The sequence below is a fragment of the Mirounga leonina genome, unplaced genomic scaffold, assembly GCF_011800145.1.
Source record: "Mirounga leonina isolate KUSES-001 unplaced genomic scaffold, KU_Mleo_1.0 Mir_234, whole genome shotgun sequence".
NCBI lineage: Eukaryota > Metazoa > Chordata > Mammalia > Carnivora > Phocidae > Mirounga > Mirounga leonina.
In genome coordinates, this window is record NW_023270620.1 from 847,312 (window position 1) to 859,480 (window position 12,169).

The window sequence follows — 12,169 nt, forward strand, 5'->3', positions numbered from 1 at the left end:
AAAATTTAAAAAGTGTCACTGAGAATGTGCAGATATCTAAAATAATTTCCTTCTCCCTCCCTTCTTTTCCCCTTCTCCTAAGTTTGAAAAACAATGGGACTTGAAAAGTAGCTCTGACCCCCTTATTTATTGGAATGACCTATTTTGATGTTGGTAGAATAACTGGTCTCCTGATGAGATTGTGAGCCAAGTTTAAAAAGCTCCATCTGACTCTGAAAAACAAACTGAGGGTTCTAGAGGGGAGGGGGGTGGGAGGATGGGTTAGCCTGGTGGTGGGTATTGAGGAGGGCACATTCTGCATGGAGCACTGGAACACTACATCTAAAACTAATGATGTAATGTATGGGGATTAACATAAGAATTAAAAAAAAAAAAAGCTCCATCTGCCTCCTCTTTTTGGGAGAGCTTACTCTTTTCTTTGAACTCTCTAACATTCCAGCAAAATTCACTTTTGATGATACATATTCACCTTTCTTTGTGTGGTTGTTTTATGCTGAGATTAAAGGTATGTGGAGGGCAAGGATGTTCTTTCAAATTGACTGCTCAATTAACACTGCTGATTTTAAAGATCAAATCAGATTTATATTTCTTTTTGCTTTTCCGTAAAATCAATCCAGTCAGGCAAGCATAATGCAAGTAACAGATTACTTTATTGAGATTAATTCTGCCCTCAAGAGTTAAATACACACCAAGAATGTGAAAAATGCTTCTAAGGAAGTGTTTCTTGGCAGCAGTAAAGGGCAGCTTTAACCCCATTTTGATTATGTGGTTTTGCCAGCATATACTGGTTTTGTATCACTTAATCGTTTTTACTTGGGGGCTCCATAAAGGCTTAAAAAGTAAAGTGCAGAATTATTTTCAAATTAGCACTAATGCATGATTCTAAGGTTTGGTTTTTTATTTTATTTTTTTTTGAACCAGTGGGAATACTCATGATAAATTGTTTAAAATCTCATTGTGATATTAAATCATCTTAATGAAACATAATCCTGGAAAAAAAGGATTTACCATTGTCAGAGGCACTTAATCATTTTTACCTAATTCTTTATATTTATCCTCAACCCTTTTTATTCCTTTCCATTTAGACACATACAGGAGAAAAGGAGAAAATCTGCCCATATTGTGGCCAGAAATTTGCCAGCAGTGGTACACTGAGAGTTCATATCCGTAGCCACACAGGTAAGTAAATTGTAATTGGTGATAAAAACAACTTAAAGAAATCAAATTCCTTTAAGACAAGGGATATCATAATCTTACAAAATATCTCCCAGATTAAGAATTAATCTTGGCTATTTTCTCTTCCTTAAAATTTTATAGAATCCAGTTCCTTACTTTAGAAAAATCTTAAATAAGTTTACTTTCCCAAACTAAGTTAAATGTCTGAAATGGAAATAATTTGGCTCATGTTTTGTTGTGATATAATTGTGATTTACTGTATATTCTGTTCTAATGGAGGAATAGGGAATAGCAGTTTCACTTTTTATAGAAGGCTAAGGGCCTCCTCTTAAAATTCCTTCCTATAACTGATATCAAATGTGGCTTTTTTAAAGTTAGAAAGTTCTTGGAATACTGCCTGGATGCTGTAGGATTTTATTGGATACGAGGGTGATGGAACCGTAATGTCCCGTATGCCATGGATAGCTTCCTAAAGGGGTCGTCCCTTGATTTCTTATGACTTTTTGTGCAATTTCTCCCATGAAGGAGGGCTATGCCCTAGTGAAGGCTGAATAAACAACTAAATATTCTTTTTTAAAATTTTAACTGGAGTATAGTTGACATAGAATATTTGTTTCAGGTATACAACATGGTGATCTGATAATTATATATGTTATAAAAAGCTCACCATGATAAATCTAGGATAAGTCTAAATACCACCTGTCACCATACACAGTTATTACAATATTATTGACTATATTCCCTATGCTGCAATTTTCATCCCCATGACTTATTTTGTGACTGAAGTTTGTTCCCCTTATCTTCTTCACCTATTTCACCCATCCCCCCACTGCCTTCCCCTCTGGCAATCACTAGTTAGTTCTCTATTATTTATGAGTCTATTTCTCTTTTTGTTGTTGGTGGTGGTATTTGTATATTTTTTCATTTGTTTTTTAGATTCCACATATAAGTGAAATCATATGGCATTTGTCTTCCTCTGACTTACTTAGCATAATATCCTCTAGGTCCATCCACACTCTTGTGAATGGCAAGATACCGTTCTTTTTTATGGTGAAGTCATATTCCATCATGTATATATACCACGTTTTCCTTATCCATTTATCTGTCAGTAGATACTTACATTGCATTGCCTCCATATCTTGGCTCTTGTAAATAATGCTGCAGGGGCGCCTGGGTGGCTCAGTCGTTAAGCGTCTGCCTTCGGCTCAGGTCATGATCCCAGGGTCCTGGGATCGAGCCCCGCATCGGGCTCCCTGCTCAGTGGAGAGCCTGCTTCTCCCTCTCCCACTCCCCCTGCTTGTGTTCCCTCTCTCGCTGTGTCTCTCTCTGTCAAATTAAAAAAAATATATTAAAAAAAAAAAATGCTGCAGTAAACATAGAGGTGCATACATCTTTTTGAATTAGTGTTTTCATTTTCTTTTGGTAAATACCCAGAAGTGCAATTACTGGATGGTATGGTACTTCCATTTTTAGTTTTTTTTGAGGACCCTCCAAACTGTTTTCCAGAGCGTCTGCATCAATTTAAATTCCCACCAGCAGTATACAAGGGTTACCCTTTCTCCACAGTCTCACCACCACTTGTTATTTCTAGTCTTTTTGATACTAGCCATTCTGATTGGTGTGAGATGTTATCTCATTGTGGTTTTGATTTGCATTTTCCTGATAATGAGTGATGTCGCACATCTTTTCATGTGTCTGTTGGCCATCTCTATGTCTTTTTTGGAAAATGCCTCTTTAGGTCTTCTGCACTTTTTTCATGGATTATTTGTTGTTTTGGTCTTGAGTTGTATGAGCTCTTTACATATTTTGGATATTAATCCCTTACTGGATATATCTTTTGCAAATATCTTTAAACAATTAAATATTCTTGACAGAACCTTGTCTGGATTTTATCTATCATGTAGAGAAATACTTGAGAAGACTTGAAAAAATACTCTGAATATTGATAGCCAGATCATTTTACTTGAATCTTAATGGTTTTCAGTAGCTGGACTATATGTGGTAAAATGTAACTAGATTACATTGCTGAGGCTTCCTATTCAAGAGCCAGAGTATTTGACTTTATCATTGTAGCCCCAGTACCTCATGAAGTAGACGTCTAGCATAGTAACTGTTTTGTGGATGAGGAAATGTTAGCTTACATAGGCCAAAGAATCAATAGTACAACTATTACACAGAGGTGGAGGAAAGGACAGCTGTGGAACATAATTTCTTATTCTGGAATTTTTTTGGCTAAAGCTAAAAGACATAATGTCAAAATAGTATTTGTAATCTTAGAGTGGTCTCTTAAATACTTTTAAATGAAACCTATAACCAAGAACATATCAAACATTATACATGATGAATGTAGAATAATGGGTGCCCTAAAGAGAGAAAGGAGGTCTTCTTGCTTAGAAGTATCCAGGGAAAGTGAAGTTTTGAGAACCAAAACAGAAGCAGAGAACAACAAAAAGAAAGGAAGCAAAAGGAAAAGAGCAATAGAGAGCCATGTTGAGCGTGGGTGGACTTAAAATTGTTCCAGAGTCTTTATCACCGTGTCCTGATTGTACAGAAGAAACAAGTCATTGATATAATTTCTTATATTATTGTTTTCTCCTTTTCTTAGGTTTTTCCTTCTTACAGATATCCTCCTGAGAATTTTATGTTCAATATCTTTCCCTTTCCTTTCTTTCAAGTTTATCAAGATCCTAAGTCGTTGAATATGCTGAAACTTCCTAATAATTTATAGACATAATCTTGATAGACTATTGATAAGGAGCTAATTTACTATCATGTTGTCTGGCATTAATAATCATGGTATTTTTTTTAATGTATTACCCTTGGAAAAATGCATTTTTGATGGAAAAAATGCATTTAGGTGGCTGTGTTCCTGATTAACCTGACCTTTTTGTTTAGTAAACTAGTGTTGAAAGGAGAACTTGGTTGGAAAAATTATTTTTAGTGGTGTTTTAAATTCTGAGTTATGTGTTTTTAACTAACTTCTTTCTTAAAATTAAACTGTAATGATCTCCAAGATAATCTGTCAAAAATTTAATTTACCTTGTCACATCAAAAGTTGTCCTTGGCTTTTTAAATTATTACTATCTTCCTTATTAGACATAAACCCAAAGTATGCTCGATTTCTAAGTCCAAAAAGAGATCATAGGCAGTAAAATTTGTTTAAGAAAAAGAACAATCTCCTGTTCCTTGAAGAGCTGTTGATAATAGGAAAAAAAAAAATGGAAATAGAGCCTGCATATCCAACAGTTTAGAAGATTGGTTAAATAAATTATGGTATATTAGTTAACATGAAAAGAAATATAAGTTACAAAAACAAAATGATATATTTTTATAAGGATAATATATTTATATATAAAGGCCTTAGAGGTTAAATACTAAATTATTACCTGTGGTTATTTCTTTGTATTATAAATATGGACAATTTGAATTTTCTTGATGATTTTCTGTGTTTTCATGTAAGTTTCTTGTCTAATAAAATATTTAAAATATATTAACATTATGATTATGCAGGTAACTGCTATTATTAGGTTTATGCTAAATTATTTAGGTGTGACATGTTTCTGCATCTGATTCTCAAGTGGAGCAGCAAAAAGAAGTGCAAAAAATATATTTTAAAAAGGGAGAAATGAGAATGAGAAAGCAAATACGGTGACATTAAACCCAAGTGAGGATATATATGGCTTATTGTTCTATTTTTCCAATTTTTCTGCCTGTGTGAAAATTTTCATAATTAAAAGTGGGAGTGTTCTATTCCAGTGAGAACAACTGAATGGATGCAGATGCCAACTAAGTGCCGCTAAGAGCTGTTTCCTGAACATCCAGCTTCACAGCTTACATCTTGTTTGCATCTCTCTCAAAGCCTAGTTCTTTCAACAGGAAGATTTCTATTCTTTAAATATAAACAGACTTTTTATTGTTTTGTTTTTTTGCTTACAGTCAGACCACTCAGAGAGAAAACTCAGATTCTTCTGAAGAAGCAGAACTTCTTACTGCATGCTTAGTCATCTTCTTGAAAAAGGAATTCCATGAAATTTGCTATTGGCTTAGTCTTTAGAATTTTTTTTTAAATATATTGTAAAGTATATCAATTTTTTACAAAAGAAGGTTTAAAGAGTTGGTAAGGCTTACCCAGTCATGCTGTTATCCTGCTATAAATCTTGCAGTGGTTTCCCCTTGCTTTCTGCAAAATGACTGTCCCTTACCTATCACGAGACTTATCAACTACCAATTCCTCTCACAGTTGACATTCCAAGCTCACTTATTAGGCTTCTTTCGCTTTCCCCCAGTCTCCAAGTAAATGTAACTTTCTCCACGATATGTCACGTGACCATCCCTTATTCCCACATTAGGTGGATATGCTCTATCTTGTGCTTCTCTCAACACTTCACGCTTCCAGGTGCTCATACTTCTTCAGTCATTCGTAAGTTCTCTGTTCCTTTAGAGCTGTGCCCATATCCGATAACTTACTTGTTTACTATTCAGAGAACTGACTGGCATGGAGAAAGAACCTAGAGAATGCTTCTTGAATAAATAAAAGAATCTACAAATACATTACCATACCTGTGGGATTTTGGAAAGAATGCTGGCTTCATAGCAAGAAGTCTTGGATTTGAATCTAAATTTAATTGACCATAAAATCATTTTTTCATAAATTAACTATACAATCATGGAATTCACTTTGAGAAATGTTAGAATCAAAGAATAAAATTACGGGCGGAGCAAGATGGCGGAGGAGTAGGAGACCTGGATTTCGTCTCCTCTCAGGAATTCAGCTGGATAGGGATCAAACCATTCTGAACACCTACAAACTCACCAGGAGATCGAATAAAAGAATAGCAACAACTCTCTCATCAGAAAAGCGACCACTTTCTGGAAGGTAGGACGTGCGGAGAAGTGAATCCGAGGCGATATTCGGGAGGATAGACGGCGGGGGAGGGGCCTCCGTCGGCCGCTTCTGGCAAGTGATAGAACCACGGAGCACAAAATCGGAACTTTTAAAAGTCTGCTCCGCTGAGGGACGTCACTCTGGTGGCTAAGCGGGGGGTGGAACCCTCCGGGACAGTGTGGTGTCAGGACCCCCGGGGTCACAGAAAGACCGGGGGTGCCTGAGTGTGGCAGAGCTCCCAGGCAACGGAGCAGGGAAGCCGGCTGCAGAGGCGGGGCCCAGGCGCGGGCTCTCAGCTCGGGGTGGCCATAAACCGTGATCCGCGGCCCAGTCGGGCCCCTGCTCCTCCAGCAGGGACCCAACAAGCGGCAGATCCGGGGAGACTCACCTTCCTCCCCCGGGAGGAGCCGCGCGGGAGTGCACCGCAGGGATCTGCCGGGTTTGGAGACTCCACCCGGGGTCGGGTGCCAGAGATAGAAATGCGCAGTCACAGGCCGGGTGAGCACGGAGTGCAGCCGGAGACCGGGGAGACGGGAGTGACTGACGGCTTTTCTCTGGGGCTCACTGAGGAGCGGGGCCCCGAGTTCTCGGCTCCTCCGGGGCGGAGATTGGGAGGCTGCCATTTTCACTCTCCGCCTCCAAAGCTGTACGGAAAGCTCGCAGGGAACAAAAGCCCCGGAGAGCAAACCCGAGCAGATGACTTAGCCGGGAGGGGGCAAGGGCGGGGCACTTCCGCCTCCGGCAGAGACATTTGGGAACCACGGCAACAGGCCCCTCCCCCAGAAGATCAGCGAGAACAGCCAGCCAAGACCAAGTTTACCGATCAATGAGAACGGCAGAACTCCAGCTCTAGGGGAATACTGCACATAGAATTCACTGCTTTTTTTTACCATGATTCTTTAGTCTTTTAAAGTTAATTTTTTTTAACTGTCTTTTTGTCTTTTTATTTCTTTTTGAATTTTTCTTTTTCCCTTTTTCAACCAACATCTTATCAATCCCTTTTTAAAAAAAAAAAAAATTATTTTTCATTTTTAGAGTCATATTCTATCCCTTCATAGTAGTTACCCATATTTTTGGCTTATATATATAAGTTGTTCTCTCTTTAAAATTTTGAGATAGTTTCTTCTAACAGATTAAAATATACCCTAAATCTCTAGTATATGGTGTTTTCTATTCCCCTGCCTGATCACATCCTCTCCCTTTTTTTTTTCTTTTTTCTTTTTTTAAATCCTCTTCTTTTTTTTTTCAAACAACTTCTTATCAATTCCTTTTATAAAATTTTTTATAATTTCCATTTTTACAGTCATATTCCATCCCTTCATCATATCAACCCTTATTTTTGTACATATATAAGTTTTTCTTTCTTTAAAATTTTGGGAGGCACTTTCTCCTAAAAGACCAAAATACACCCCAAATCTAGTGTGTGGCACTGATCTATATACCATATAGATCATATTTGATCACATTCTGGTTTTTTTGTTGTTGTTGTTGTTTTGTTTTTGTTTTTATCTTTATCTTTTTCTTTTTCTTTTTTCTCTTTCCCTTTCTTATCCCACTACTTCAGGTCTTTTCTGATTTGTTTAGAGTATATTTTCTGGGGACGTGGTTACTCTGCTAGCATTTTCTTCTCTCATTAATCTATTCTCCTCTGCACAAAATGACAAGATGGAAAAAATCACCTCAACAAAAAGAACAAGAGGTAGTACCAACTGCCAGGGACCTACTCAATATGGATATTAGTACGATGTCAGATCTAGAGTTCAGAATCATCACTTTAAAGATACTAGCTGGGCTTGAAAAAAATATGGAAGTTATTAGAGAAACGCTTTCTGGAGAAGTAAAAGAGCTAAAATCCAACCAAGTAGAAATCAAAAAGGCTATTAATGAGGTGCAATCAAAAATGGGGGCGCTAACTGCTAGAATAAATGAGGCAGAAGAGAGAATCAGTAATATAGAAGATGAAATGATGGAAAATAAAGAAGCTGAGAAAAAGAGAGATAAACAACTACTGGATCACGAGGGCAGAATTCGAGAGATAAGCGATACCATAAGACGAAACAACATTAGAATAATTGGGATCCCAGAAGAAGAAGAAAGAGAGAGGGGGGCAGAAGGGATAATGGAGCAAATTATAACAGAGAACTTCCCTAATTTGGGGAAAGAAACAGGCATGAAAATCCAGGAAGCACAGAGAACCCCTCCCAAAATCAATAAAAATAGGTCAACTCCCCGACATCTAATAGTAAAACTTACGAGTCTCATAGACAAAGAGAACATCCTGAAAGCAGCTTGGGAGAAGAGATATGTAACCTACAAGGGTAGAAACATTAGATTGGCAACAGACCTATCCACAGAGACCTGGCAGGCCAGAAAGGACTGGCAGGATATATCCAGAGCACTAAATGAGAAAAATATGCAGCCAAGAATACTCTATCCAGCTAGGCTGTCATTGAAAATTGAAGGAGAGATAAAAAGCTTCCAGGACAAACAAAAACTAAAGGAATTTGCAAACACAAAACCAGCCCTACAGGAAATCTTGAAAGGGGTCCTCTAAGGAAAGAGAGAGCCTCAAAGCAATATAGACCAGAAAGGAACACAGACAATATACGGTAACAGTCACCTTACAGGCAATACAATGGCACTAAATTCCTATCTTTCAATAGTTACCCTGAATGCAAATGGGCTAAATGCCCCAATCAAAAGACACAGGCTATCAGACTGGATTAAAAAACAAGACCGATCGATATGCTGTCTGCAAGAGACTCATTTTAGAACCAAAGACACCCCCAGATTGAAAGTGAGGGGGTGGAAAACCATCTACCATGCTAATGGACACCAAAAGAAAGCTGGGGTGGCAATCCTTATATCAGACAAATTAGATTTTAAACCAAAGACTGTAATAAGAGATGAGGAAGGACACTATATCATACTTAAAGGATCTATCCAACAAGAAGATCTAACAATTGTAAATATCTATGCCCCTAACATGGGAGCAGCCAATTATATAAGGCAATTAATAACAAAAGCAAAGAAACACATCGACAACAATACAATAATAGTGGGGGACTTTAACATCCCCCTCACTGAAATGGACAGATCATCTAAGCAAAAGATCAACAAGGAAATAAAGACTTTAAATGACACACTGGACCAAATGGACTTCACAGACATATTCAGAACATTCCACCCCAAAGCAACGGAATACACATTCTTCTCTAGTGCCCATGGAACATTCTCCAGAATAGATCACATCCTAGGTCATAAATCAGGTCTCAACCGGTACCAAAAGATTGGGATCATTCCCTGCCTATTTTCAGACCACAATGCTTTGAAACTAGAACTCAATCACAAGAGGAAAGTCGGAAAGAACTCACATACATGGAGGCTAAAGAGCATCCTACTGAAGAATGAATGGGTCAACCAGGAAATTAAAGAAGAATTAAAAAAATACATGGAAACCAATGAAAATGAAAACAGAACTGTTCAAAATCTTTGGGATGCAGCAAAGGCAGTCCTAAGAGGAAAGTATATAGCAATACAAGCCTTTCTCAAGAAACAAGAAAGGTCTCAAGTACACAACCTAACCCTACACCTAAAGGAGCTGGAGAAAGAACAGCAAATAAAGCCTAAACCCAGCAGGAGAAGAGAAATCATAAAGATCAGAGCAGAAATCAATGAAATAGAAACTAAAAGAACAGTAGAACAGATCAACGAAACTAGGAGCTGGTTCTTTGAAAGAATCAACAAGATTGATAAACCCCTGGCCAGACTTATCAAAAAGAGAAGAGAAATGACCCAAATCAACAAAATCATGAATGAAACAGGAGAGATCACAACCAACACCAAAGAAATACAAACAATTATAAGAACATATTATGAGCAACTCTATGCCAGCAAATTAGATAACCTGGAAGAAATGGAGGCATTCGTAGAGATGTATCAACTACCAAAACTGAACCAGGATGAAATAGAAAACCTGAACAGACCTATAACCACTAAGGAAATTGAAGCAGTCATCAAAAATCTCCCAAAAAACAAAAGCCCAGGGCCAGATGGCTTCCCAGGGGAATTCTACCAAATATTTCAAGAAGAATTAATACCTATTCTTCTGAAACTGTTGCAAAAAATATAAATGGAAGGAAAACTTCCAAACTCATTTTATGAGGCCAGCATTACCTTGATCCCAAAACCAGACAAAGACCCCATCAAAAAGGAGAACTACAGACCAATATCCCTGATGAACATGGATGCAAAAATTCTCACCAAAATACTAGCCAATAGGATCCAACAGTACATTAAAAGGATTATTCACCATGACCAAGTGGGATTTATCCCTGGGCTGCAAGGTTGGTTCAACATCCGCAAATCAATCAATGTGATACAATACATTAACAAAAGAAAGAACAAGAATCATATGATCCTCTCAATAGATGCAGAAAAAGCTTTTGACAAAGTACAGCATCCTTTCTTGATCAAAACTCTTCAGAGTATAGGGATCGAGGGTACATACCTCAATATCATAAAAGCCATCTATGAAAAACCTACAGCGAATATCATTCTCAATGGGGAAAAACTGAGAGCTTTCCCCCTAAGGTCAGGAACGCGGCAGGGATGTCCACTATCACCACTGCTATTCAACATAGTATTGGAAGTCCTTGCCACAGCAATCAGACAACAAAAAGAAATAAAAGGCATCCAAATCGGCAAAGAAGAAGTCAAACTCTCACTGTTTGCAGATGATATGATACTTTATGTGGAAAACCCCAAAGACTCCACCCCAAAACTGCTAGAACTCATACAGGAATTCAGTAAAGTGGCAGGATATAAAATGAATGCACAGAAATAAGTGGCATTCCTATACACCAACAACAAGACAGAAGAAAGAGAAATTAAGGAGTCAATCCCATTTACAATTGCACCCAAAACCGTAGGATACCTAGGAATAAATCTAACCAAAGAGGCAAAGGATCTGTACTCAGAAAAGTATAAAATACTCATGAAAGAAATGGAGGAAGACACAAAGAAATGGAAAAACGTTCCATGCTCATGGATTGGAAGAACAAATATTGTGAAGATGTCAATGCTACCTAGAGCAATCTATACATTCAATGCAATCCCCATCAAAATACCATCCACTTTTTTCAAAGAAATGGAACAAATAATCCTAAAATTTGTATGGAACCAGAAAAGACCCCGCATAGCCAAAGGAATGTTGACAAAGAAAAGCAAAGCCGGCGGCATCACAATTCCGGACTTCCAGCTCTATTACAAAGCTGTCATCATCAAGACAGCATGGTACTGCCACAAAAACAGGCACATAGATCAATGGAACAGAATAGAGAGCCCAGAAATGGACCCTCAACTCTATGGTCAACTCATCTTTGACAAAGCAGGAAAGAATGTCCAGTGGAACAAAGACAGTCTCTTCAACAAATGCTGTTGGGAAAATTGGATAGCCACATGCAGAAGAATGAAACTGGACCATTTCCTTACACCACACACAAAAATAGACTCCAAATGGTTGAAAGACCTCAATGTGAGACAGGAGTCCATCAAAATCCTAAAGGAGAACACAGGCAGCAACCTCTTTGACCTCAGCCGAAGCAACTTCTTCCTAGAAACATCGCCAAAGGCAAGGGAAGCAAGGGCAAAAATGAACTATTGGGACTTCATCAAGATAAAAAGCTTTTGCAAAGCAAAGGAAACAGTCAACAAAACTAAAAGACAACCGACAGAATGGGAGAAGATATTTGCAAATGACATATCAGATAAAGGGCTAGTATCCAAAATCTATAAAGAACTCATCAAACTCAACACCTAAAGAACAAAGAATCCAATCAAGAAATGGGCAGAAGACAAGAACAGACATTTTTACAAAGAAGACATCCAAATGGCCAACAGACACATGAAAAAGTGCTCAATATCGCTCAGCATCAGGGAAATCCAAATCAAAACTTCAATGAGATACCACCTCACACCAGTCAGAATGGCTAAAATTAACAAGTCAGGAAACGACAGATGTTGGCGGGGATGCGGAGAAAGGGGAACCCTCCTACACTGTTGGTGGGAATGCAAGCTGGTGCAGCCACTCTGGAAAACTGTATGGAG

General features: G+C 38.0%; 1 protein-coding gene across 2 annotated transcripts in view; it reads left to right on the plus strand.

Annotated features, from left to right (window-relative positions):
* Positions 1 to 12,169, plus strand: part of PRDM5 (PR/SET domain 5) — a 196,796-nt gene that overhangs the window by 119,541 nt on the left and 65,086 nt on the right. For both annotated transcript variants that reach the window (XM_035029313.1, XM_035029314.1), the window contains exon 13: positions 1,086 to 1,179. In XM_035029313.1, the coding sequence (XP_034885204.1) occupies positions 1,086 to 1,179 (94 nt within the window). The remainder of the gene's footprint in view (positions 1 to 1,085; positions 1,180 to 12,169) is intronic.